We start from the raw sequence: 24226 nt of genomic DNA on the forward strand, positions 1-24226 counted from the left end.
GAAACGCTTCTTTTGATCACTCTCCCCAACATAAACGGCCAAATGTCCTTTTGGAACTTCAGTTAATCTTCTTTCGTTGGATAAAGATCGTCTTGGTATTTGACGAATGGCCATTGTTGCATAAACTGAATCTTTTTCACCTCAAAGAAATAAGTTTCTTTTGAAGTAGTGTGAAAGATGAGAAAACAATAATATTTTTCAGAAGTTGTTGCTATTTGTCAGTCAAGAAACTGTGTTGTATATATAGGCTAGCACAGAACTTTAGATGAGAGTGGTTAACATGGATATGTGTACTCTATGAAACTAGGAAAACAAAGGCAAATGCACTCACATGGTTTTGTCCCTTAGATGACCATATGCATTAATAGATGAATGGCCTTCACTTGTTGAATTTGTCGTTAATAGACAATTCAAATACGGGTCGTATAACGGGCCAAGCATGCTCGAAAATGGAAGATCACATGTAATTGTCTGCCAATCAATTAGCTATAAGATAGCATGGCCTTAAGTGATAGAGTACATGTCATAATAAAGAGATAATGAGAGACTTTTCTATTTGCTGCATTAATTGCAAGAGGAAACTTTAGCTGTTTGTTATCATATGCTGTAGGGTCGTTTAAGGGCCATGTTGGTGGAATGCAACATTTTCGATCAGACAAATTCTTGTTTCCTTGAAATCATTATTATTCTGAAAGACAAATCCATGTGATTTCATATGCGTATGCTTCTCCGAGTTTCATAGAGCATCACCACATTTATGGTCACCACACTTATCTACATTATTTCTTTATAGCCTATATATACAACGCCATTTCTTGATTACAAACATCAACAAGTCCTGAAAATACTCTTGCTTTCTCAGCTTTCACTTATTTCAAATACTTCCTCAAAGAGCTTTTTTTTATTATAAAATAAAAATAAAAAGATGGCAATCCGCCAAATTTTGAGACGATCTTTATCCAGCGAAAGAAAATCAACTGAAGTTCCAAAGGGTCATTTGGCAGTGTATGTTGGGGAGAGTGAAAAGAAGCGTTTCGTAATTCCATTATCGTATTTGAACCACCCTTCGTTTCAAGATTTGCTGTGCCGAGCTGAAGAAGAATTTGGATTCCATCATCCAATGGGTGGACTAACCATTCCTTGCAATGAAGATCTATTTGTTGATTTAACCTCTCATTTGAGCAGAACATGATATACATATGGATATATATATACGTGGTTAGGAGGATCACAATTTTGTAAAATTAGGTTTTCTTTCGAGAATGATTCAATCTTCTTCTTGTTTTCAAGAAGAGAAATGTATAGAAGCACAAAATTACAGTATATACATCAATCTTTAAGCCATTTGATTTGATAATACTAATTTTATATGAACTCAGCGATTCAAATCAATGTTCTGTTCTCTCTTATACATTCTGATATTATATTACATTAATTTTCACAATAGGTGACCTCTATCAGAAGCATACTGTTGGACAAGTCAAGTTTAACCAAGGGTTCAATATGTTATTTTCAAAGGCTTAAAACATAAAATTGTAAATTTTTTTAAGTACATTTTGAACTCATATTTCTACTTATCAATAAACAAAATAGTAAAACTTGAACTTGAATTATAGTAAAACTTGAACTTGAACTGTTGGGGCAATTTCCTAAAAGAAAATTAATCCGGAAAAAAAGAGGCGTATGCTGCTTGTATTGCGTCGAGCACACGGTAGGCGAAAGAATAGTTCCCTATGTGCTTACCGTGCAGCTGCTTAAATTTTAATGAAGTCTCTGGCCTTGTATTTATTCCTCTGGCTATAAACTCTTGTTAGGTTGTTTTCTATATGTGAGATACTTTTCTCTTGTTTGTAATATTTAGGAACACTTATTGTAATCCAAAAGTTGAGTTACATAACTTACATGAAACTTCACTAAATTGCCTTTGTCATACTTCCTTACATGGAAAGTATGACAGCATACTTTTCTGGCAGTAACAACACTGGAAAAAAAAAAAAAATCAGAGCGAGTATTTGAGAAAAAGAAGTGCAAAGAAACAGCAAAGTAATCGCTAACCATTTGCATATGTTGTGATCAAGATAAAGAGCTGATGATAAGAACTTCTAGATAGGTAAGGTATTAACATATCAAAATGGTTTAGAATAAAAAGAATCTTTTATAAATAAGATCAGTAATTTGTTCAGGAATACAGTTAGTACCCGACAATGTATCTTCTCCATGTCGAAAAAAAATAAATAAACAAATGTCCATGAAGTGGCTTATTAAAGTATCTTCTGTCTATACAAAAAGGAAAAAAAATGGGAAGGAACTAGCTAATGAAAATTCAATTGCGTATATATTATGCTCTGCTCAAGTGAGATGTGAGGTCGATAAATAAATCCTCAGTGCACGGAATTGCGAGTCCACCCATCGGATGATGAAATCCAAATTCTTCTTCAGCTTGGCACAATAGTTCTTGAAACAAAGGATGATTCAAATATGACAGTGGAATTACAAAGCGTTTCTTCTCATTCTCCCCAACATAAACAGCCAAATGCCCCTTAGGAACTTCAGTTGATCTCTTTTCTGCCGATAAAGACCGTCTTAGCATTTTGTGAATGGCCATCGATTTTTCTTAAAGCAAATCTTGGTGAGGCTGAAGATGAAAATAAAGGAATGTGAGTTTTATTGGAGAAGTTTTTTTTTGGAAGTTGGTTGCGAGTTTAGAAATGTGTCGTTGCACATGCATATATATCCTTGAAAGTGCAGCTGGATTTAGTGGTTACGAAGAGGCAAATGGATATGTGGTTAACTTGGAGAAACAAAAGCACATGATTGATCACATGATTTGTCTTCAAATCTTCAAATTATTTTAGAGCAACATATTGAACTGATTCGTCAACTGTTGAACATTTGTTGAAGAGCGCGACATAAGACCCTACAGCTTACGATAACAAACAACACAAATTAATCCCGGATTATATGTTTTCTAGCTGGAGGTGGTGGGTAAATACTTTATTGTGTTGCAATTAAAGCTTGTGAAGGCTTAAAGGACAAAACCATGTGATTCTTCATGTGCTTTGTTTCTGCACATATTATCTTGCTCCTTCATCACCACTCAATCCAGCTCAATTCTTAAGGCCTTTACAAGTGTATTTATATATATGTTTATATGACACATTTCTAAACTCAAACCAGCCTTCAAACATCAATTTCTCATATAGTTCACAAAATTCTCATAAATTCTTTCGGTTACATCTTCGGCATCACCAAAATTTATTTTAAACAAACTAACCAATGGCTATTCACAAAATTCTTAGGCGGTCTTTATCGTCTGAAAAGAGATCAAATGAAGTTCCAAAGGGGCATTTTGCTGTGTATCTTGGAGAAAGTGAAAAGAAGCGCTTTGTTATTCCACTATCGTATTTGAACAATCCATCATTTCAAGAATTATTGAGCCAAGCTGAAGAAGAATTTGGGTTCCATCATCCGATGGGTGGACTCACAATTCCTTGCAGTGAGGAGTTATTCATTGATCTCACATCTCATATGAGAAGAGAATAGTATATATACGCAATAGAATTTTCGTTAGCTAGTTCCTTCTCATTTTTCATTTTTCTTATTTGAATAGACAGAAGATACTTTGTCGGATACAAAATGTAGTCCCGGAGAAATTAATGTTTATACCTATCAATTTTTTTAAATACTCTGAGCCATTTTGAACTGATTTTTCTCAACAAAAATAAGTTCTCAACTTTTATTTAATGTTACTCAAAAAGCATAGGTTAAGAAATGATGTTCTGTATCTTACGTTCTGACTGCACAAGATTGTTGTTCAAATATCATTTAATTATAAAACCTGCCACCATTTTAGAAACTGGTAAATATGTTAAGAGGAGAAAAAATTTGTTTTCATGATACCAGATATTACTGTCAAGAAAGTTTTCATGATACCAGATATTACTGTCAAGAAAAAATATAGTTATATGCTACTATTTTGGCTCCGAAATAGAATCACACGCAGGAAAGAACTCCACAAAAAGTTTATGGTGAGAAAATTTAATGCCAAGGCAGATACTTGGTGAAAATTAACTAAGTTGCGCAATGAGTACATAGCGAACTATTCTTTCGCCTTTTTTACTAGGACGAATGCCAATTAGGCACATGACTACTGACATACATGCATATAGGTCAGACAAAAAATAGTCTTGCAAATAAATCTATACCCGTGTCTTTTGTCTCAAATACTCTTCATAATATATTTTTTATCAATTCCATCCATTATACTCTAAATTCCTCAATATTATACATTGACCATGGATTTGAACATATATATCACATTAACCCCCATTCTCATAATTTTTTGAAAACATAATATTTTTTTCAAAAACTAAATTTTTTTTTTATGATTTTTTTCCAGCCAGATTCCCATTGACCGGGCGGTTCTCCGGCGTTGAATTTGTTTTTTTTTTTTTAAACATTTTTTTTCTGAATTTTTTTTTCCGGTCGGTCAACTGCCGGTCTCCGGCGTTGATTTTTTCTTTTAACTTTACTTTTTGTCTCTAAATTACTGTGTTTACAACAAAATTATTGACTGGATAGTAATATTGAATACCAAAACTGTAATATTACTGTCCCACACATTAATATTATTGTCCCGAACAATAATATTATGAATATTACTTTCCCAAACAATAATATTACTAATATTACTGTCCCAAACAGTAATATTATTGCATGAGACAGTAATATTACGGTGAGACAACAATATTGCGGTCGAAGATAGCAAAATTGCAGCGCAAGACGATAAAATTAATTAATACAATAAAATTTATGTCTTCAACTTAAATTACTGTTGGAGACAATAATTTAGTAGCCAAGACAGTAATATTAATTAAAATAATTTTTGCTTAAGAAAATATAAGTTTTCAAAAAGCAAGAAGTCAACGCAGGAGACCGACGGTTGACCTGCCGGAAAAAAAAAATTAGGAAAAAAAGAAAGAAAGTAAAAGGTCAACGCCGGAGACCGCGGGTCCGGCGGTCTCCGGGTTAAAATTGGAATAAGGGTCAAAATTGATTAATTGATGAAATTGGGCGAAATTAGGGTGTAAATCATGAAATTGGAATTGAATTATGGTTTCAAGGAATTGAGGGTAATTTTGGTATATATAATTTTTTTTTCCTTATTTGCAAATAAATTTAAATGAGCTGGATTTATTTGGAAAACAAAAAAGTTGGATGTCGTGTTTTTAATTAAGTGCCTTTGTCATGGGGCTATTTGCCATTTACCCTTTTTACTAACATGTTTTTTTTGGCTAGTCTAAGCACAAGTTCCTGACCATCTTTATATTTTAGGTTCATGGGTTATATTATTTCGCCAATACGTCCATCCTTTAAACATGTATTTTAATTCATAAATAAGGGACAAGGGGCTCTTTTAAAATAAATCCTTACATTGAAATAATATATGAGCCACATACCTAATTTTTTTTTATCCCTATCTTGCCCTTATACCCTAAATTATATAACCTACACATTCATGTTTCTTCCAATTCATATTTATGTCGTTCTTTTGGTATTCTCTCACGTTCTTTCTCTTTCTCTCCATCTCTCTCACACGTTCTCTGTATCACTTTTTCACTCTCCTTTTTTTTTTCTCTCTCTCTCACCTCTCTATCTCTATATCTCTTTATTGCTAATTTATTCAGTAGTAGACGGCAGCGGTGGGGGCTGTGGTGGTTGAGGCGGCGGCGACGGGCTGTGGTGGTTAAGAAGGCGACATGGCTGTGGTTGAGACGGCAGGGCTGTGGTTGAGACGACAGGTTGTGGTGGACGGCGATGGTGGGGGCTACGGTGGTTGAGGCGGCCGCAGGGCTGTGGTTGAGACGGCAGGGCCGCATGGGTTGTGGTGGACGGCGGCGGTGGGGGTTGTGGTGGTTGAGGCGGCGGCGACGGGCTGTGGTGGTTAACGCAGCGGCAAGGCGTTGTGGTGGTCGAAACGGCAGTGAGGGGTTGTGGTCGTCAAGGCGGCGGCGAGGGGCTGTGGTGGTCGAGGCGGTGTTGGGGGGCTGTGGTGGTCGGCGACGGGATGTGGTTGTGGTGGAGATTTGATTGAAATTATATTTCTTTACAAATTGCATTTGATTTTCTCGATCTTCAAGAGATTTTACTTGATTTGTATTCAAAATCGTAATTCTAGGTTTTTCCAAAGTTGGTAGGTAACTGAGGTTGCGACGGTTCGGATGTTGGCTCCTAAGGTTTGACGGTTGCTGTGTTTACGGCTAGGGTTGGAGAGATTGGGTGTTATTGGCTGCTAGGATTTGGTAGTACACTGTAGTAGACCATAGTGCACTGTAATATACCATAGTCTACATGGTATACTACAATATTGACAACAAATAAATAAAATAAAAAATTAAAATATATGTAATTTGAATTAGCAAAAACGAAAATTAATTTTTTTTTTGTTAATTTTCAATATTATGTAGGATTTTTTTTAATAAAAGTGTAAAAACTATATTACACCATAGTATATCATAGTGCACCATAGTATTTTTAAAATCTGCTGAATTAATTAACAAATTTTTTTCCCGTAATTTCCAATAAAATATAAAAAATAAGGAAAAAAACTGTTTATAATAATGTAGAAAATGTTAGAGTGAAAATTGAAAAAATAAAGATGAGTGGAAGGGCATTTTCGGAATGAATTTCATAAAGGATGTGAAGCAAATGTTTAGTTGAGTTTGTCATTTAGTTCTAATTAGTTTTATGACTAGGGACCTATATCTTAAGATCCCTTGATATAATCCCCAATACTTCTTTTAATAGAGGGAGGCCCAAACTATTTTGCACCGTTTGAGAAAAATCTCCTCCTAATTCGAGCCGCCATTTTTTCCAATTATGATCATGTCACCTCATCAACCGCTTTTTTTTTTTTTTCTTTCTTTTTTTTGTAATTTTTTATTTTTTTTTCTCTATCAGGTATATTAATCGACTATGAAACGTATTAATGGACTATGATGAAGCATAGTCGATTAAGGAACTGACTACTAAAAATAAAACAAAAAGAACTACCTAAAAACGAAAATCATCATTTTTTTTTTTGCAAAACAAATAATATACATATATAGTAATTGATTTATACAAATCTGAGTGAATACACAAAAATTCAAAAATAAATTAAAAAATGAAGTCAAGTAACCATAATCAACTACCAAAATAGTCGATTAACACTTTAATCGACTACCAGAGCATTAGGCATGACCACGGTTCGATTCGGTTCCGGTTCCGGTTCTAAACTGTCGGTTCCGATTTCGATTTTGGAGGAACCGGAACCGAACCGAATATTTCATGTTCCTTGCGGTTCGGTTCTTTACGGTTCCCGGTTCAGTTCCTGTTCGGTTCCTGGTTAGAACCGGTACAACCGGCCGATTCTGTATAACTCTAAAAAGTACTTAAAAATAGTTAATTTAAAAAAAAAAAACAGTGGAAAAAATAACTTAAAAGAAATTAAAGTTTTTTGTACAAAAAAAAAAATAGTTTCTTACTTTTAAAAAAATTATAGGAATTAGTTTTAGTTTTGAAAATTAAAAAAGAAAAATGAAAGAAATTGAAAAGGCTTGCACTAAATTTTTAATTTTTAAAGTTTAAAGTTAAACTTTAGATAATTAATTTTTTTTATACATATATAACTTAAAAATATACTTAACAAATAGTTAATTAAGAAAAAGGGGTCTTAAGATATAGCTCCTTAGTGACAAAACTTATTAGAACTAAATGGAAAGTCTAACTAAACTTTTGCTTCACATCCTTTATAAATTTCATTCCAGAAATGCCCTTCATTCACAAAATATGAAATATGCACCAAGTAATATTTAAAATGCATTTATCATTTTTTTTTTATTCTGCATTTAACATATTCACTTTTGCATCTAACATTTTATTATTATTATTATTTTCTTTACGTAGAAGCACAGTACGTTTTTTTTTCATTTTCGTATATTTTCACTATTATAGAAATCTATTTTTTTCTTCTCTTTCTACATAATATTGAAAATTATAAATGTAAAAAAAAAATCGGTCATAGACATCTATAGACACCCATAGGAAACCGTAGAAAACGGTAGTAATCCGTAGACATCTCTGATCCCATATTCTTGAAACCCTAGCTCCTCCTTTGAACCCTAGCCGCCAGACACTCATATTAACTCATAGACAGCTGCAGAAATCAAATCGAAAATTTTGGATCTTCCAAACCAAACCCTAGATACACCCTCCAAACCCTAGACCCGTGACACGAAGGTCACCCACTCCCATCCACGCCACCATCGCCAACCCCACACACACCGCCATCGCCTACCCCAGCATCACCGCACCACCTCGAACCTCGAGCGTCGCCGCTGGGACAACGTCATCCTCCATGACCCAACGCCGCGCCACCACAACGCCTCCTCCCATCGCTGTGGCTTTCTTACCGTCATAGTTGTCTTCCATATGCCGCCGCCTCCACCGCCGTGGTCGTCGCCATAGCCACCACCTTCCTCAATCATGGAGTGGCGGCGAGAGACAGAGTGAGATATATTGACAGAGAGAGAGAGAGAGAGAGAGAGAGAGAGAGAGATAAGGAACGTCAAATTGGATTCGAATTGCAAAATAACTACTTGATTCGGAGAAGAGTTATTTATGGGCATTGGTGGAAATATCGAAAGAAATTATGGAAAAATAAGGGTTTTCGACAAACTCAAATTGTATTTGAGTACGAGACGAACTCTATCTCAAGTGAAACGGCGCGATGAACAAAACTCATGAGCAAAGCTCAGGAATCACGTCAAATTTCAGCAATCCAACGTCGTTTAGACTGCCAAAAGTTCGTTTTTGCTATTTTAGGAAAGTTTTAGAAAATTAATATCAAATCATAGAAACATCGGATTAGGATTCCGTAAACTGGGTTATTCCCAAAATTACGACTAGAATCAGACTCTAACTCGTTTTGCCGTTTTTGGTAATTTTTAGTATTTTCTAATTTTAATTAGGGTTTTTAGTTTTTTTAGTATAAATAGCTGCCTTAGGACTTTATTTTGGAAGAATTTTCGAAATTTAATAAAATCCTTAGAGTTTTCTCTATTTTTCTGGTGGATTCCAGAGTTTTCGGTGGATTCCGAATGTTATTTTGTTCTATAGGATTAATTCGTAGAAATTAATTCTTTACCGTGCTTCCGTTCTGCGTCAGTTGGCATCAGCAGCGAGGTTTTTCCTGGTTAGATGGCGAAAGGTGTGAAACGTGGAGACAACAACTACGTTGGCGATGACCGCGGGGTTGAAAAATTGCAAAATCTGCGGTTGGTGCGCGAGGGATTTGCCCTTGACAACAACAACAGAAGGACTGAATCTAACACGATGATTGCCGACGGTGTAGCCCGAGGTGCATATGTTAGACACAATTATCATGGACCTGTTCAACTTCAATCAAGGTATGAAGACTATTCAAAGGGAAGCGGCAACTCTGAGTTTGAAGAAAATCCGCCTATAAGGAGGCAAAGGGATCGTGATAAATATCGGGCAAGAGCTGAAATTCCTTCTTTTAGTGGAAATTTTCTTGAAGTTGAGGATTTTATCGACTGGGTGTCAGAAGTCGAAAATTATTTTGAATTGATGGATATGTTGCCGAATAAGATGGTAAAATTGGTTAGGTGTGAGTGAAAGGGTTGTGTAGCCGCATGGTGGGATGAAATACAGATGAAGAGAGCTAGACAGGAAAAGTTTCCAATCCAATCATGGAGGAGGATGAGAAAAATGTTGATGGATCGTTTTTTACCCCTAGGTTATGAGCAACATCTATTTCAACTATATAGTAATTGTTCGCAAGGGAGTAGATCTGTTAACAAGTATACTGCTGAGTTTATGAGACTAGCAAACTTAAATAACCTGCAAGAATCCGAAAGTACGGAACTTTCACGGTACTTGGAAGGTTTGAATATTTCAATACGTCTTAGGATGGGGTGGCGTATATTCTACACCCTTGAAGAGGCTCAAGAGTCAGCATGGAGGGCGGAATATTATGAGCGAAATAGTGGTTCTAGAAAAACCGAAGATGTTCCACTCGTTGTTAAAGTTAAGGAGGCACAAGATACTTCGTTCGTTATTCAACCTCCAAATTTGGTGGAGGATCATGACATAGGAGTTGGCGAAGTTGAAGAGGAAATTGTCGTAAAAGTTAAAAGTAGCGTAGCTATTATTAACGATGACATTAACGAAATCAAAGTGAACATCGACGAAGTTGAAGGGACAGTCAACGAGTTTGAAGCGAGCATCAACAAAGTTGAAGAGAGCGACAATGGGGTAGAAGACAATGTTAGCAAGCTTGAAGAAGAAGTCGACGAGTTTAAAGAGGGTGTTACAAGTAAATTTGAGGAAGATTTTGAAGTTGCAGAATTTGTTCAAGAAGAGGAAGGTGCGCGAGAAGAGAAAGAACAAGTGGATTGCGTTGAATTATGTGATCTAATTGTAGATAGTGTTTGCTGTGAAGTTCTTGTATCGGAGAAATTGGTGGAGCCATTGGGATTTTCGATTAAGAAGCCAATTTTTCCAACGCCTCGTTTGGAAGAAGATTTTGTAAGCGAGATTTTTGTGCTGGGAATATTGGTGGAGCACTTGAAGTTGTTTGCAAAGCAATATTCATCACTATATTTTGATCATAGCTCGAGGTGAGCTCTTTTGAAGAAGAGGAGATTGATAAGGAACGTCAAATTGGATTCGAATTGCAAAATAACTACTTGTTTCGGAGAAGAGTTATTTATGGGCATTGGTGGAAATATCGAAAGAAATTATGAAAAAATAAGGGTTTTCGACAAACTCAAATTGTATTTGAGTACGAGACGAACTCTATCTCAAGTGAAACGGCGCAATGAACAAAACTCATGAGCAAAGCTCATGAATCACGTCAAATTTCAGCAATCCAACGTCGTTTAGACTCCCAAAAGTTCGGTTTTGCTATTTTAGGAAAGTTTTAGAAAATTAATATCAAATCATAGAAACATCGGATTAGGATTCCGTAAATTGCGTTATTCCCAAAATTACGAGATCTACTAGAATCGGACTCTAACTCATTTTTGCCGTTTTTGGTAATTTTTAGTATTTTCTTATTTTAATTTGGGTTTTTAGTTTTTTAGTATAAATATCTGCCTTAGGACTTTATTTTGGAAGAATTTTCGAAATTTAATAAAATCCTTAGAGTTTTCTCTATTTTTCTGGTGGATTCCAGAGTTTTCGGTGGATTCCGAATGTTATTTTGTTCTATAGGATTAATTTCTAATTGAAAAATGAGATTATTCAGGAATACACATTGAATGTTGAAATTACGCATTGAATTTCTGGTAGTAGATCCATAATCAAAAAAGTGTTTGTGATTGTTCCAGAAGAAATGAAACAAAAGATATGGTAGAGCTAGGACAGTTATTATATGAGGTCTACCCAATGCTAGATGCAGAGGCGCATAATAGATCGATATGAACATCATGAGCTGTCCCGTAATAAAACCAGTTGTTGCTGATACCTTCTTCTCGGTTCCTTTTTCCATAACCTGAGCTCGGAGAAGGAAGAGATAAGAGGGCCCTATGGAGAATGTGGTAAGAAATCCATAATAGAGTCCGACCACAACGACCGAATTGATTATCTTGGAAAGAATACTTCAAAGACTTCAAAACATTAAAGTTTTTTTTTTTAAATACTGAAAAAATACTTTTTTACTTTAAATTTTTTTTTAAAGGAATTAGTTTTAGTTTTAAAATTTAAAAAAAGGAAAAGGAAAGAAATTGACAGGACTTAATTTTTTTAATTTTAAAGTTTAAAGTTAAACATTAAATAATTTAAATTTAAAAAAAAAAAAACCGGTTCGAACGCTTCTAATTGTTGGTTTTCGGTTCCGAAAATGGGGAACCGGAACCAAACCGACTCGGTTCCGGTTCGGTTCTAAAACCGTTGTCCCCGTTTCGGTTCTGGTTTTAATAGAACCAGTGGTCATGTCTACCAAAGCATAGTTGGTTAACTTAATGAACTTAATCGACTATTTAAACACGTAGTCGATTAAGGGTCCAACCTGCGCGAATTTCTCTACCCGCCGTCCTCCGCCAAATCTACAAAAAATCCGTAGATCTACTCTTTATCGTCACCACGCCAACGCCACACCACACCATCACCACTTTCGTATGACAAAATCTTCACTTTTACCATCACAATGGGAAGTAAAGGAACAACAGTTTCTTCATTCAGGATCAGAGAATCTTCTTCGACATGGAATCATACAATGGGGGCAGTCTTGCTGCATAGGTGGATAGAAAAAATAAATAAACATCGATTATTGCAGAAAAGAAAGAAAAAAGAGTGCGGTCTTGGAACTTACAGATTGGTTTTATCTCGACGACCTCCACGAACAATTTACCAGAAACCTTTTCATCGTAAATTAATTTTGCCAAGCGGTCGAAATGGTGAATATTTATAATTCTCGATAAATCGTTCGATCCAAAAGGATTATTTCCATAAAATTTTTCAAGCTCGGCTGTAAGAGCATCTACTAGAAATGTCGTCTCATAATTCCACCAAAAGGAATGCCGATGAGAGAGATTGTGCCTGCAAACTGATGAATGTCGTAAAATTGGGTTGGGGGTCCCCCAACCCTTTAAACCAAATTCCTAATTGTCAGCCCAATTTAACTTCAATTTCATTAATTTTGACCACAAAATTCAATTCTTTTTTACAGCCGGTTTTCGGCATTGATTTTTTTTTTTCTATCCATTTTCTTTTTCGCCCGCAGCTGAACGTTGATCGTAATTGTACTGTCGCTGACAGTAATTTGTACTGTCATTGACAGTACAATTATTGTAAACACAATAATATTAGTGTCAACCACATCAATATTGTTATTTTTTGGATTTTTTATTTTGTTTGATTTGTTGAGCAGCCAACCTCATAATATTGTTGTCGTTGACGGTAAAATTACTGTAAACACAATAATATTATGATCAACCACATTAATATTAATTTTTTTGGGATTTTTATTTTGTTTGAGTTTTGACCCATTAATGTAATAATATTATTGTCTACTATAGTAATATTACTGTAAACACAATAATATTACTGTGGTTGACAGTACAATTACAGTCGTTACAGTAATATTGGTCGTTACAGTAATATTATTGTAGTTGTAATATTATTGTAGTTGAGAATACTGTTATTGTCAACCACATCAATATTAATTCTTTTGTCATTTTATTATTATTGCATTTGTTCAACGGTTAACGTATTAATTAGTATATTACACAACAATATTAGTGTTTAAACGGGCCAAAAATTATTAAAGAAAAGAAAATTTTCAAAAAAATTCAAAATTGTAGACAAAATTGGGTAAGGGGTCAAAATTGAATGATTAGTGAAATTTTGGGTCAAATTGAAGTTGAATCAAATTAAATGATGAAATTTGAACATATTAAAATGTGAGGGAGTATTTTAATCTTTTATACACCTTTGGACATTGTCTGAATTTTTTTGTAAAAGACTTTTTTGTCTGGACCCCTTTATGAATAAATAGCCCATGATGGGCTTATTTGTAATAGACCCTAATTAAAATTTACTTAAATCTAATTTGGTTAAGAAACGATTTTCAAATTAACTTTAGGCAGACGAATTAATAGAAATCTTGTCAAGCATAGAACAATCAATTTTTTTTTTCTCGGAAGCAGAATGATTAACATGCAGTAACTAATATAAGTTTTGTAGATGCTACATCCGGTGAGATACAATGAATGATTCTTCATCATTGATCTACACTTAATAGCACACATACCCATATGCATATGTGCTTAGTGGATGGTTATTTGTATAAATTTACGATTCAAAACCACCCAATGCTTTTCACTAAGTGTAGCATCTCATATACCTCTAATATGAATTCCACATAGGAGAGTAACATGCATATTATCTCTCAAACTTGTCTTATAGTATCGTAAGTACATTGATTTTTTTTTTAGAAACATAAGAAAATTGTTTAACAGATGATAATATATATTTTTTTTTAAATTGTTTTTTTTTTTTTCATGAAACATTACCACTAAAACGATTTATGTTATCAAACTTTTTCACCCACGTATGTCCTCGAACTTGCCACTTTGTAACAATTTATGTTCGGACGTCAACTACGTCAGCCAACTTGGATGAAAATATCACGCGTGGTGCACGTGATGTCGATATGGGCATATGGCTGTTAAAAGTCACATGGTATACACCCAAAGTCGATCTGGCCGAAAAATATGACGAGTTGTGGCAGTCAAATACCTATCTGGCACACAAATAAGTTGATCTAAACTCAATTCCCAAATTTCTAACTCACTCAAATCCCCAATTCCCAATTCTCATTACGCACTTCACTCTTCATCCCATAAATCCTCGCCATCCAATTTCAAAAATATTTCAATCGCGTCAATCAACTCCCAAATTTTCAATCAAATCTCCATTCCTCTTCGGAATCATACGAAATTCGAAGTCCTAAACCAATAAAAAACCAAAGTCTCACATTGCTAGAGTTATTCAATCGAAGGTGTCGCGCACAGAGTCGTGCTTTGGGCGCTTTCAGGAGAGGAAATGTCAAAAATTTGATCTTCTACTCATATTCTATACTACAACATAATATACAATTTGATATGAAATCAAAATTAGCACCTCTCAAATTCGCAAAACTGAAGTTCAAAGATATCAATTATGAAGAAACTTACAAAAATCAAAAAGTGATGCTCGATTGTGATGTTCCAGTTCCACAAATTTGCGAAATCGGGGTTGGACAATATTGTTGTTGCGGAATTTTACCTCAATTTTAGGCTTCGTATTGGGAATTTGGGGGTAGGGTTTATGCGTTGGGATTCAATAAATAGGGGTAATGAAAAACTAGGGATTTTAAATTGAAATAGAGGGAGAGAAAGACGTGTTACTCCATGTCATGTTTTTCGGCCAGGTCGACTTAGGGTATAACCCACGTCGACTTTTAACGACCATACCGACATCATGTGTGCCACACGTGGTATTTCCGTCCAAGTTGACTGAAAACGTTTACGGCCAAACATAAATTGTTAAAAAGTCAAGTTGGAAGACATATTAGTTGATGAAAAACTTTGAATATGAAAATCGTTTTAGTGGTAAAGTTTAGGGACAAAATAAATAATTTATCCGGCCACCAAATGTTTTGGTGAAGGAATTTTCATCTCCCACCCTTCCACCATTTTGCTATTTTTTCCACCAACTCCTATGTTTATTTTCAAATATAAAGATGAAATTAGGATTTGGTGTAATTAACACCATTTTATTAATTAGCATATAAAAATAATAATTTTTAACTAATTGCACGTGATTGTCCACTTATTAACATATTAATTGTAAAATAATAGTTTTAATTAATAAATTAGTTTGTAAAATATAAATACATTTTTTATTATTAATAAAAACATTAATTCTAATAAATATAAATATGCTTATGTTTAATTATTGTATTTGTGTTTGATATACATGTTGATTAATTGATTTTTATTTTAACTAATCGACTAATTGCTATTAGTAAAATATAATAAGCAACAATAAAATAATTAACGAAACAAGCTTCAATTTTCTTTCATGTTTGGACATTTTTTCTAAATTTATAATATAACTTTTAAATTATATAATGCAAAATATTATTAGTTACAATTGAACCTATAATTAATATTTAGGAACTAAAATATAGTAAAATTATGATAAATATTAAATTTATAGTTTTGGGACATACATGGTGACGTGCCATGGGGGACCAAACCAAATCTCATTTCCTATAAGTGATGAAATATTATTATTTTATATTTGGTTTAAAATTTGGTGAAATGTATGGGAGGAGACCAAAAACACTATTTTCCACAAAAAATGGTGGAATGGTAAAATTATGTCCTATGGTGGGAGATGAACCCATTTTTTCACCACAAAAAATGGGATTTTGTTAAAAAATGGTGAAACTGGTGGGGAGATGCTCTAAGAAAGCTCAACAATATAGTGGAAGTTAAGTGTAATCAAGTAACTAATAGTTTGAAAGCCAAATTGTAAAACACAAATACATGTCAAGAGCACTTATAGCCTGTTTGGCTAAGCTTATAAACTCCTAAAAACATCTTATAAGATGTTTAAGAGCATACAAACTGTTAAAAGATGTTTGGTAAAAAAATTACAAAAGATCTTATTTTTTCCAAAAATAAGCTTTAGGGAGCTTATAAGATGTTTTTTTAAGAGGGTGTTTGGCTAAGCTTATAAGATATTAAAATGAGCTTATAAGATGTTTTAGAGTTTATAAGCTCTTCCAAAGTGTTTGGTAAATTTAAAAAAAAAGATCTTAATTGTTTTTTAAAATAAGCTGTTGGAGAGCAAATAAGATTTTTTAACAAAGTTACATCTATCCCACATTTTTATTTAAGATTTTATATTGAGTAAAAATAGGAAAGAAGCTAACTACCCAAACCCTCTAAAAATTAATTCTAAAAAGAAAATGTAACAGCTTATCAACTCTTAAAACATCTTATCAGACGTAAAAGCTTATCAAATCTTGCAATTCACCCATCCAAGTATCCAACACTTATTTGCTATTAAGGATAACCCTCTCATCTATACCAAAATTACACATAACCATTTGAAACTCTAATTCACCCCAAATTCCATGATGAAATCCTAATTTAGCCAAAATTTTACTAATTAACCAATTTTGACCTTTAGCCGGGGTTTGACCCCAATTTCGACCATCAGTGCATTGACTATTTTATTTCTGAATTTGGTTTTAACCACCGCCGGTCTATGACTGTGATTTCTTTTCTTTTTCTTCTTCTAAAAAACAAATCCTAGATTTTTTCCTTCAACCGGCGTTGTTCCTATTACTGTTCACATTGTAATGTAAATGTGTTAATACTAATGTGAAATAATAAAACTGTGTTGCATTACAATATTACGGTCTCAGACAATAATATTGTCGTCTGAGTTAATATTAATATTAATGTCTTGGCCTGCAACATTACTGTCTTAGATAGTAATATTGTTGTTAACACAGACACAATAATATAACTGTATTAATATTTTGGGCAAAATGCAAATAAATGGACCGATTTGTGAAATTGTATTTGATCTGGATATATGTCCATATAAGTCTGGGCATATGAGCTTATTTGCAATTTACCCTATTTGGCATTGCTGAATTCGACCAAGGAGATTCGCCCTTGATTTGGACATATGTGATTTAAGTCTGAGTCTCTCCGGCTGTGGGCTTATTTAAGTCTCTTTGGTTTTGTTTATTTCATCCATAGAAAAGATAGATTTGAAAAGACGAAGGATGTAGCTAGGGATTTACGGTCCTGAACTACGAATTTCTTGGAGAAATACGGTGATGAGTTTGAACCTTTATGCAGCTTCGTCAATTGTGCTTACTATTTATGATACATGTTTTTATTAGCTCGTGGGGTAACAGTAAACCTGAACTAATTATTAAAGAACAATTGAGTAATAATAAGTTACGTATGTTATTGCTATCCCACATTGATAAGTAATCAATTAAGGGCTCGTTCGGTTACCGCTATAAGGTTCTACTGACTAAACAGTAGGTGCTATAACATGTCCGGTTGGCAAGATTCACACATTTTCAAACCCGCTAATAAAATCAAAGCCCGCTATTAAATGTAACTATTTCATTAAATTAGTAGCCCTCCCTCTGAGATTAATTTAATAGAAGGTGAATAAAAAGGAAAACTAAGTGGTTTTATAGACAATTCATATATAATAACCGATTTTAACAAATTTAATAGAAAATCTAATCTAAGAAACCGAACATGCTACTAACTAAATAATTAATTAGTCTATAGGGGGTTAATCCAATCTCATGTAATTCATTCTAATCCAATATAGGAAATCGAACGAGTCCTAAATAGTGAGACAATGAGTTGTATACAGAGAAGAAATGGGTTGAAGTAACATACTTACCACGACGGAGTTAATGGGTGATCATTAAGGTCCATGGCTTATGCTAGCGACCTCCATTGCACTTTGGAGGGGTGCCAGCGTAAGGTCGACCCAATTGGTCGAGCCTACGTCATAATTCGTTAGAGGAGGCATGTGTTCGCGCGGCCTCTGCGTAAATCAAGTTTGAAATTTTGTTTGAAACAAAAGAACAATCGTACTAAAAAAATAGAACTAAATTGAAAAAAAAAAAAAAACAAAAATCGTTAGAATTGATTTATCTTGGAGTATTTTATGAAACTAGAAAGGTGCGCGTGCGCATTAATTTTCCTATATATTTGCCCTACTTTTTTTTACGATAAATTACGAATTATCAAAAACCCCTCATGTTTGCGTAATTACAAACATCCCCTGAGGTATGTTGCAGTCAAATAACGCAGTTTCCCTACGATGTTACTTTTGACGGAATATTTTGATTCTATGGAATGTTCTTTCGAAAATGTTATTTTTGACCTTGAGGGGATAATACTAGCATATTTATTTCGTATGGGGTAAAATATAATATATTTGTAATAATGTAGTTATCTTTTATTTAAACTAGGGGTTTTTGTGCATAAGTCCCTAACAAACTATCTTTATTATTCTAGGTTTAGGAGCTATATCTCTTTCGCCAATAAACTCATCCCATTAATATTTATTATAAATAAAGGAAAATTCGTGTATATGACAAGATTACCCCCAACCCTTTACACCCGATTCTTAATTGTAACCTCAATTTAATCAATTTTGACCACAAAAATCAAATTTTGAAATTTTTTTTCAAAAACATTTTTTATTTAAATTATTTTTTTGCCGCTGGTCTCCGGTGTTGACTTTTCAATTTTTTTTTCTTTTCTGGTTTGTTTTTTCCGCCGCCGGATTCCGGCGTTGACGTTATTAATTTTTTTTTTACGCCCGCCGCTTAACCTTGACCGTAATTGTGTTGTCATTAATGGTAATTATACTGTCACTGATAGTAAATTAACGTAATTATACTGTCACAGTACATTAACGTAATTGTACTGCCATTGACAATACATTTATGTAATTGTACTGCCGTTGACAGTACAATTAGAGTCAATGACAATATTATTATTTTTTCTTTTGTTAATTTTTTTTTATTTTGTTTGATTTGTTGGCAAGTCAACGTAATTATATTACTGTCATTGACTGTAAAATAACTGTAAACACAATAATATTACTGTCAACCACATCAATACTATTATTTTTTTGGATTTTTTTTTTTTGTTTTGTTTGAGTTATTCGCGGAGTAACGTAATAATATTACTGTCTATTATTGTAATAATACTGTAAACACAATAATATTATGTAAACACAATAATATTACTGTGTTTGACGGTAATATTACTGTTGTAAACAACAGTAATAATATTGTCACTCACAGTAGTATTAATTCTTTTGGGTTTTTTTATGTTTAGATTTGTTGAACGGTCAATATATTAATATTACTCTATTACACAATAATAATGAGTTTTGTTGTGTTACTATTACTGTGCTAGAGATTAATATAGCAATATTATTGTGTTAAACTGTAGTATAGTTAATTTTATTGTTTTTAACAGTAGTAATATAGTGTTTAACAGTAATATAGTTAATATTACTGTCAATCACAACAATATTGTTGTTTAAACGGGGGAAAAAAGATGTTAAAGAAAAAAGAAAAAAATAATCGAAAAAGTCAACGCCGGAAACCGGTGGCAGAAAAATCATGAAGGAAAAAAAAAAGTTAACACCGGAGACCGGCGGTCAATGGCGGTTGACCGCCGGTCTCCGGCGGTGACGGGCGAAATTGTCCATAAAAATGTGTTTTGAGTCGAAATTGAATACTTTGTAAAATTTGGAATCAAATTGAAGTTAGATTAAATTAAATGATGACATTTGAGCATATTAAAGTATGATGGACTATTTTAGTTTTTTACAAATCTCTGAACCATGTGTGGACTTTTTTGTAAAGAATTTATTATCTGGATCTCTTTATGAATAAATATCCATTGATGAACTTATTTATAAAGTGCCATTTGTTAATGCCATTGTTGGGACCGTTTCCAAAGCAAAATCAACCCTTTAATACCATATGCAGAAGAAAATCAACCCTTCAAAAGAAAATCAGACAAGTCTGAGTGCAGAAAAGACATTCACATATCAAAAGGGCTTGGAGTATATTAAAAATAATTTGTGCAGGAATACATTTTATATCCGACAAATTAAAATAAAATCGTCCAGGAACTAGCTAACAAAAGTTCTATTGCTCTAAGACCTAGTATATGTATATATATTTATATCAAGCACTATCTGCTCAAGTAAGAAGTGATTTCAATGAATAACTCCTCACTGCAAGGGATTGTGAGGCCACCCATCGGATGATGGAATCCGAATTCTTCTTCGGATTGGCATAGCAATTCTTGAAACGAAAGATGATTCAAATATGATAATGGGATTACGAAACGCTTTTTTTGATCACTCTCCCCAACATAAACGGCCAAATGCCCTTTTGGAACTTCCGTTGATCTTCTTTCGTTGGATAAAGATCGTCTTAGCATTTGACGGATGGCCATTGTAGTATGAACTGAATCTTGTTTACCTCAAATCAATAAGTTTCTTTGAAGTATTTTGAAAGATGAGAAAACTATATATAATATTATAAGAAGTTCTTGTTATTTGTAAATCAAGAAATGGTGTTGTATATATAGGCAAACAAGAATTGATGTATTCTCCAAAAATCTAGATGAGAGTTGTGAACATATGCAAATGGAGTAACATGGTTTTGTCTTTGAATCATCATAAATATTTGTGGGCAACAATAATTTGTGTGATCGAAAAAAAATTGTATCCTACTAATTTTGAGTCCCTACTCGTCCTCGAATAATTGTAATCACATACCAAACAAGTACATGTCATAATAAAGAGATAATGAGAGACTTTTCTATTTGCTGCATTAATTGCAAGAGGAAACTTTAGCTGTTTGTTATCATATGCTGTAGGGTCGTTTAAGGGCCACGTTGTTGGTGGAACGCAACATTTTCGATCATACAAATTCTTGTTTCCTTGAAATCATTATTATTTTGAAAGACAAATCCATGTGATTTCATATGCGTATGTTTCTTCGAGTTCCATAGAGAACCATACTTATCTATATTTCTCAAGAATACACCATTTCTTTATTGCCTATATATATACAACACCATTAATACTTGAATAATAACAGCAACAAGTCTTCAAAATACTCTAGCTTTCTCAGCTTTCACTTGTTTCAAATACTTTTCAATAAGTAAGATTCAATTCAAATAAATATGGCAATCCGCCAAATTTTGAGACGATCGTTATCCAGCGAAAGAAAATCAGCTGAAGTTCCAAAGGGTCATTTGGCAGTGTATGTTGGGGAGAGTGAAAAGAAGCGTTTCGTAATTCCATTATCTTATTTGAATCACCCTATGTTTCAAGATTTGCTATGCCGAGCTGAAGAAGAATTTGGATTCCATCATCCAATGGGTGGACTAACCATTCCTTGCAGTGAAGATCTATTTATTGATTTAACCTCTCATTTGAGCAGAACATGATCTATATAGGTTTAGGAGGATCAAAATTTTGTAAAATTAGTTCTTCTTGTTTCATGAAAAGAAATGTATAGAAACGCAAAAGTACAGTATATGCAACAACCTTTGAGCCTTTTTGAGATGCCAAAATATTGTTTGATTAAATTTGATATACATATGGATATATACGTGTTTAGGGGATCACAATTTTGTAAATTTAGTTTTTCTTTCGAGAAGGAATTTAATCTTCTTGTTTTCATGAAAAGAAATGTATATTTAGGAAATCTTATTGTAATCCAAAAGTTTAGTTACAGCCTTTGTCATACTTTGTAACATTGGAAAGCAGAACAGCCGTTTAGAACATACTTTTCTGGTAGTAACAAACACCAAAAAAAAAAAATATATATATATATATATATATATATATATATATATATATATATATATTAATAAATAAATGAGAGAATTTTGGAGAAAAAGAAGTGTGAAAAAGCGGCAAAGTAAATGATAAACGTATGCATTTGTTACGATAAAGAGCTTATTATAAGAACTTCTAAATAGGTAAGTCATTCATATATCAAAATGGTTCAGAGTATACAAAAACTCTTCTACATATAGGTAATACCATTAATTTGTTCAGGAATACAATTCGTACCCGACAATGTATCGGCTAATAAAATTCTATTGCTCTAAGACCTATATATATTTATCATGTTGTGCTCAAGTGAGAGGTGAGGCCGATGAATAACTCCTCACTGCAAGGAATGGTGAGTGGAATCCGTATTCTTCTTCAGCTTGGCACAATAATTCTTGAAACGATGGATTGTTCAAATACGATAATGGAATAACAAAACGCTTCTTTTCACTTTCTCCAACATACACTGCAAAATGCCCCTTTGGAACTTCATTTGATCTCTTTTCTGCCGATAAAGACCGTCTTAGCATTTTGTGAATGGCCATCGATTTTTCTTAAAAGTAAATCTTGGCGAGGCTGAAGATGAAAAGAAAGGAATGTAGAAGAGTTTTATTGGAGAAGTTGAGTAATAGAAGTTGGTTGTGAGTTTAGAAATGTGTCGTTGCACATACATATATATCCTTGAAAGTGCAGCTGGATTTAGTGGTTACGAAGAGGCAAATGGATATGTGGTTAACTTGGAGAAACAAAAGCACATGATTGATCACATGATTTGTCTTCAAATCTTCACTTGATTTTGGAGCAACATTATTGATAACATCACCAGCTAGAAAAGAGAGAGAGAGAGAGAGAGAGAGAGAGAGAGAGAGAGAGAGAGAGAGAGAGAGAGAGAAGAGAGAAACGAGAAAAAAACAATGAAAGAACTTTTTATTGAAAATAACGTGAGCACAAGTCTTGTTATCACTGTTACAGGGAATGAGCAAAGTACATCTCTATTTAAGGGAACAAGTCCGTGACATCGTGAATAACAGAAAACCTGAACTAACTATTAAAGAACAATTGAGTAATAGTAAGTGAATTAAGTATGTTATTAGAGCAACTCCAATGCAAAACATCAAAATTGAATTATCAAATACTCATTTGATAATTAAGATAATATTTTTATATTCAGTAATAGTTTATCTACTCCAACCATGGTCATCAAAAGTAATAATCAATCGGAAGTTTTTTATTATTTTTATTTGTAATTGCCATGTGTCATTTTGTGATTGGATGTTTAGGTGGTTATTTTTTTGATAACTCAATTTCCAGGATGTATTTTTACATGCAAAGAGGTAGAATATCAAAATACTTACCCATTTTGATACTTCCATTGGAGTAGAATTTTTTTATTTTGGGATATCAAAAAGGTGGTTATTGGGTTTGATAATCCATTTGATACTCCCATTGGAGTTGCTCTTACTATCCCACATTGATAACTAATACATTAAATAGTGAGACAATGAGTTATATAAAGGTAAGAAATGTGTTGAAGAAACATACTTACCTGGACGGAGTCAATGGGTGATCATTAAAGTCCATGGCTTATGCTAGCGACCTCCATTGCACTTTGGAGGATGCCGGTGTAAGGTCAATCCAACTGGTTGATCCTACGTCATAATTTCTGTTAGAGAATGCCTGTGTTCGCGCAGCCTCTGCGTATATCAAGTTAAAAATTTGTGTTAGAGAAGGCCTGCGTTTGCGCAGCCTCTGTTTGTTTGAAACAAAACAACAATCTTACAAAAAAATAGAGCTAAATTGAAAAAAAATATCGTTAGAACTGACTTATCTTGGAGTATTTTATAAAATCAGAAAGTTGCTCGTGTATTAATTTTCCTATATATTTGCCCTCTTTTTTCACGATAAATTTCGAGAAACCTCCTGATGTAAGGTCTAATTACAAAAAATCCCCTCATGCTTGCGTAATTACAAACATCGCCGAGGTATGTTGCAGTCAAATAACACAGTTTCTTTAAGATGTTACTTTTGACGGAACACAGTTTCTTTACGATGTTACTTTTGATGGAATCTTTTGATTCTATGGAGTGTTCTTTCGAAAATGTAATTTTTAACCTTGACTAGATAATTATAAGCATATTAATTTCTTATGGGGTAAAACATAATATATTCATATAAAAATGTAGTTATCTTTTATTTAAAAACATTAATGTATTTCTTCATTTTATAATTATTAATAATATAA

General features: G+C 33.4%; 4 protein-coding genes, 2 non-coding genes and 1 pseudogene across 7 annotated transcripts; 5 read left to right on the forward strand and 2 right to left on the reverse strand.

The window, feature by feature from the left end:
• The first annotated feature begins 784 nt into the window (after nt 1-784).
• Nucleotides 785-21831, forward strand: LOC105954263 (auxin-responsive protein SAUR21). 2 transcript variants are annotated; one of them, XR_016035057.1, is made up of 2 exons: nt 785-1248; nt 21791-21831. XR_016035057.1 is itself a non-coding variant. In XM_088827115.1 (1 exon), exon 1 carries the CDS (start codon nt 926-928, stop codon nt 1190-1192), a length of 267 nt encoding a protein of 88 aa, XP_088683241.1. In that variant the 5' UTR covers nt 786-925; the 3' UTR covers nt 1193-1344. The 2 variants fall into 2 exon arrangements, 1 of the variants encoding a protein (XP_088683241.1); XM_088827115.1 differs by lacking the exon at nt 21791-21831 and having other exon boundaries at nt 786-1344.
• On the reverse strand, nt 2136-2653 carry LOC105954261 (auxin-responsive protein SAUR21). The gene has a single exon (XM_012977934.2). The coding sequence runs from the start codon at nt 2603-2605 to the stop codon at nt 2339-2341; it is 267 nt and encodes an 88-aa protein (XP_012833388.2). The 5' UTR covers nt 2606-2653; the 3' UTR covers nt 2136-2338.
• Nucleotides 3069-3597, forward strand: LOC148766496 (auxin-responsive protein SAUR21 pseudogene; annotated as a pseudogene).
• LOC148766497 (U1 spliceosomal RNA) lies at nt 17993-18151 on the forward strand. The gene has a single exon (XR_016035154.1). It is a non-coding gene; the product is annotated as a U1 spliceosomal RNA (small nuclear RNA).
• Nucleotides 20160-20800, reverse strand: LOC105954238 (auxin-induced protein 15A-like). Its single transcript, XM_088827116.1, has one exon. It carries the CDS (start codon nt 20589-20591, stop codon nt 20325-20327), a length of 267 nt encoding a protein of 88 aa, XP_088683242.1. The 5' UTR covers nt 20592-20800; the 3' UTR covers nt 20160-20324.
• On the forward strand, nt 21096-21719 carry LOC105954260 (auxin-responsive protein SAUR21). The gene has a single exon (XM_012977933.2). The coding sequence runs from the start codon at nt 21327-21329 to the stop codon at nt 21591-21593; it is 267 nt and encodes an 88-aa protein (XP_012833387.2). The 5' UTR covers nt 21096-21326; the 3' UTR covers nt 21594-21719.
• A 1691-nt stretch (nt 21832-23522) lies between the features above and the next one.
• Nucleotides 23523-23682, forward strand: LOC148766498 (U1 spliceosomal RNA). Its single transcript, XR_016035145.1, has one exon. It is a non-coding gene; the product is annotated as a U1 spliceosomal RNA (small nuclear RNA).
• Nucleotides 23683-24226: the final 544 nt, after the last annotated feature.

The sequence above is a fragment of the Erythranthe guttata genome, chromosome 12 (genome assembly GCF_056151865.1).
Source record: "Erythranthe guttata isolate IM_541 chromosome 12, IM_541, whole genome shotgun sequence".
In the NCBI taxonomy this organism is placed as follows: Eukaryota; Viridiplantae; Streptophyta; class Magnoliopsida; order Lamiales; family Phrymaceae; genus Erythranthe; species Erythranthe guttata.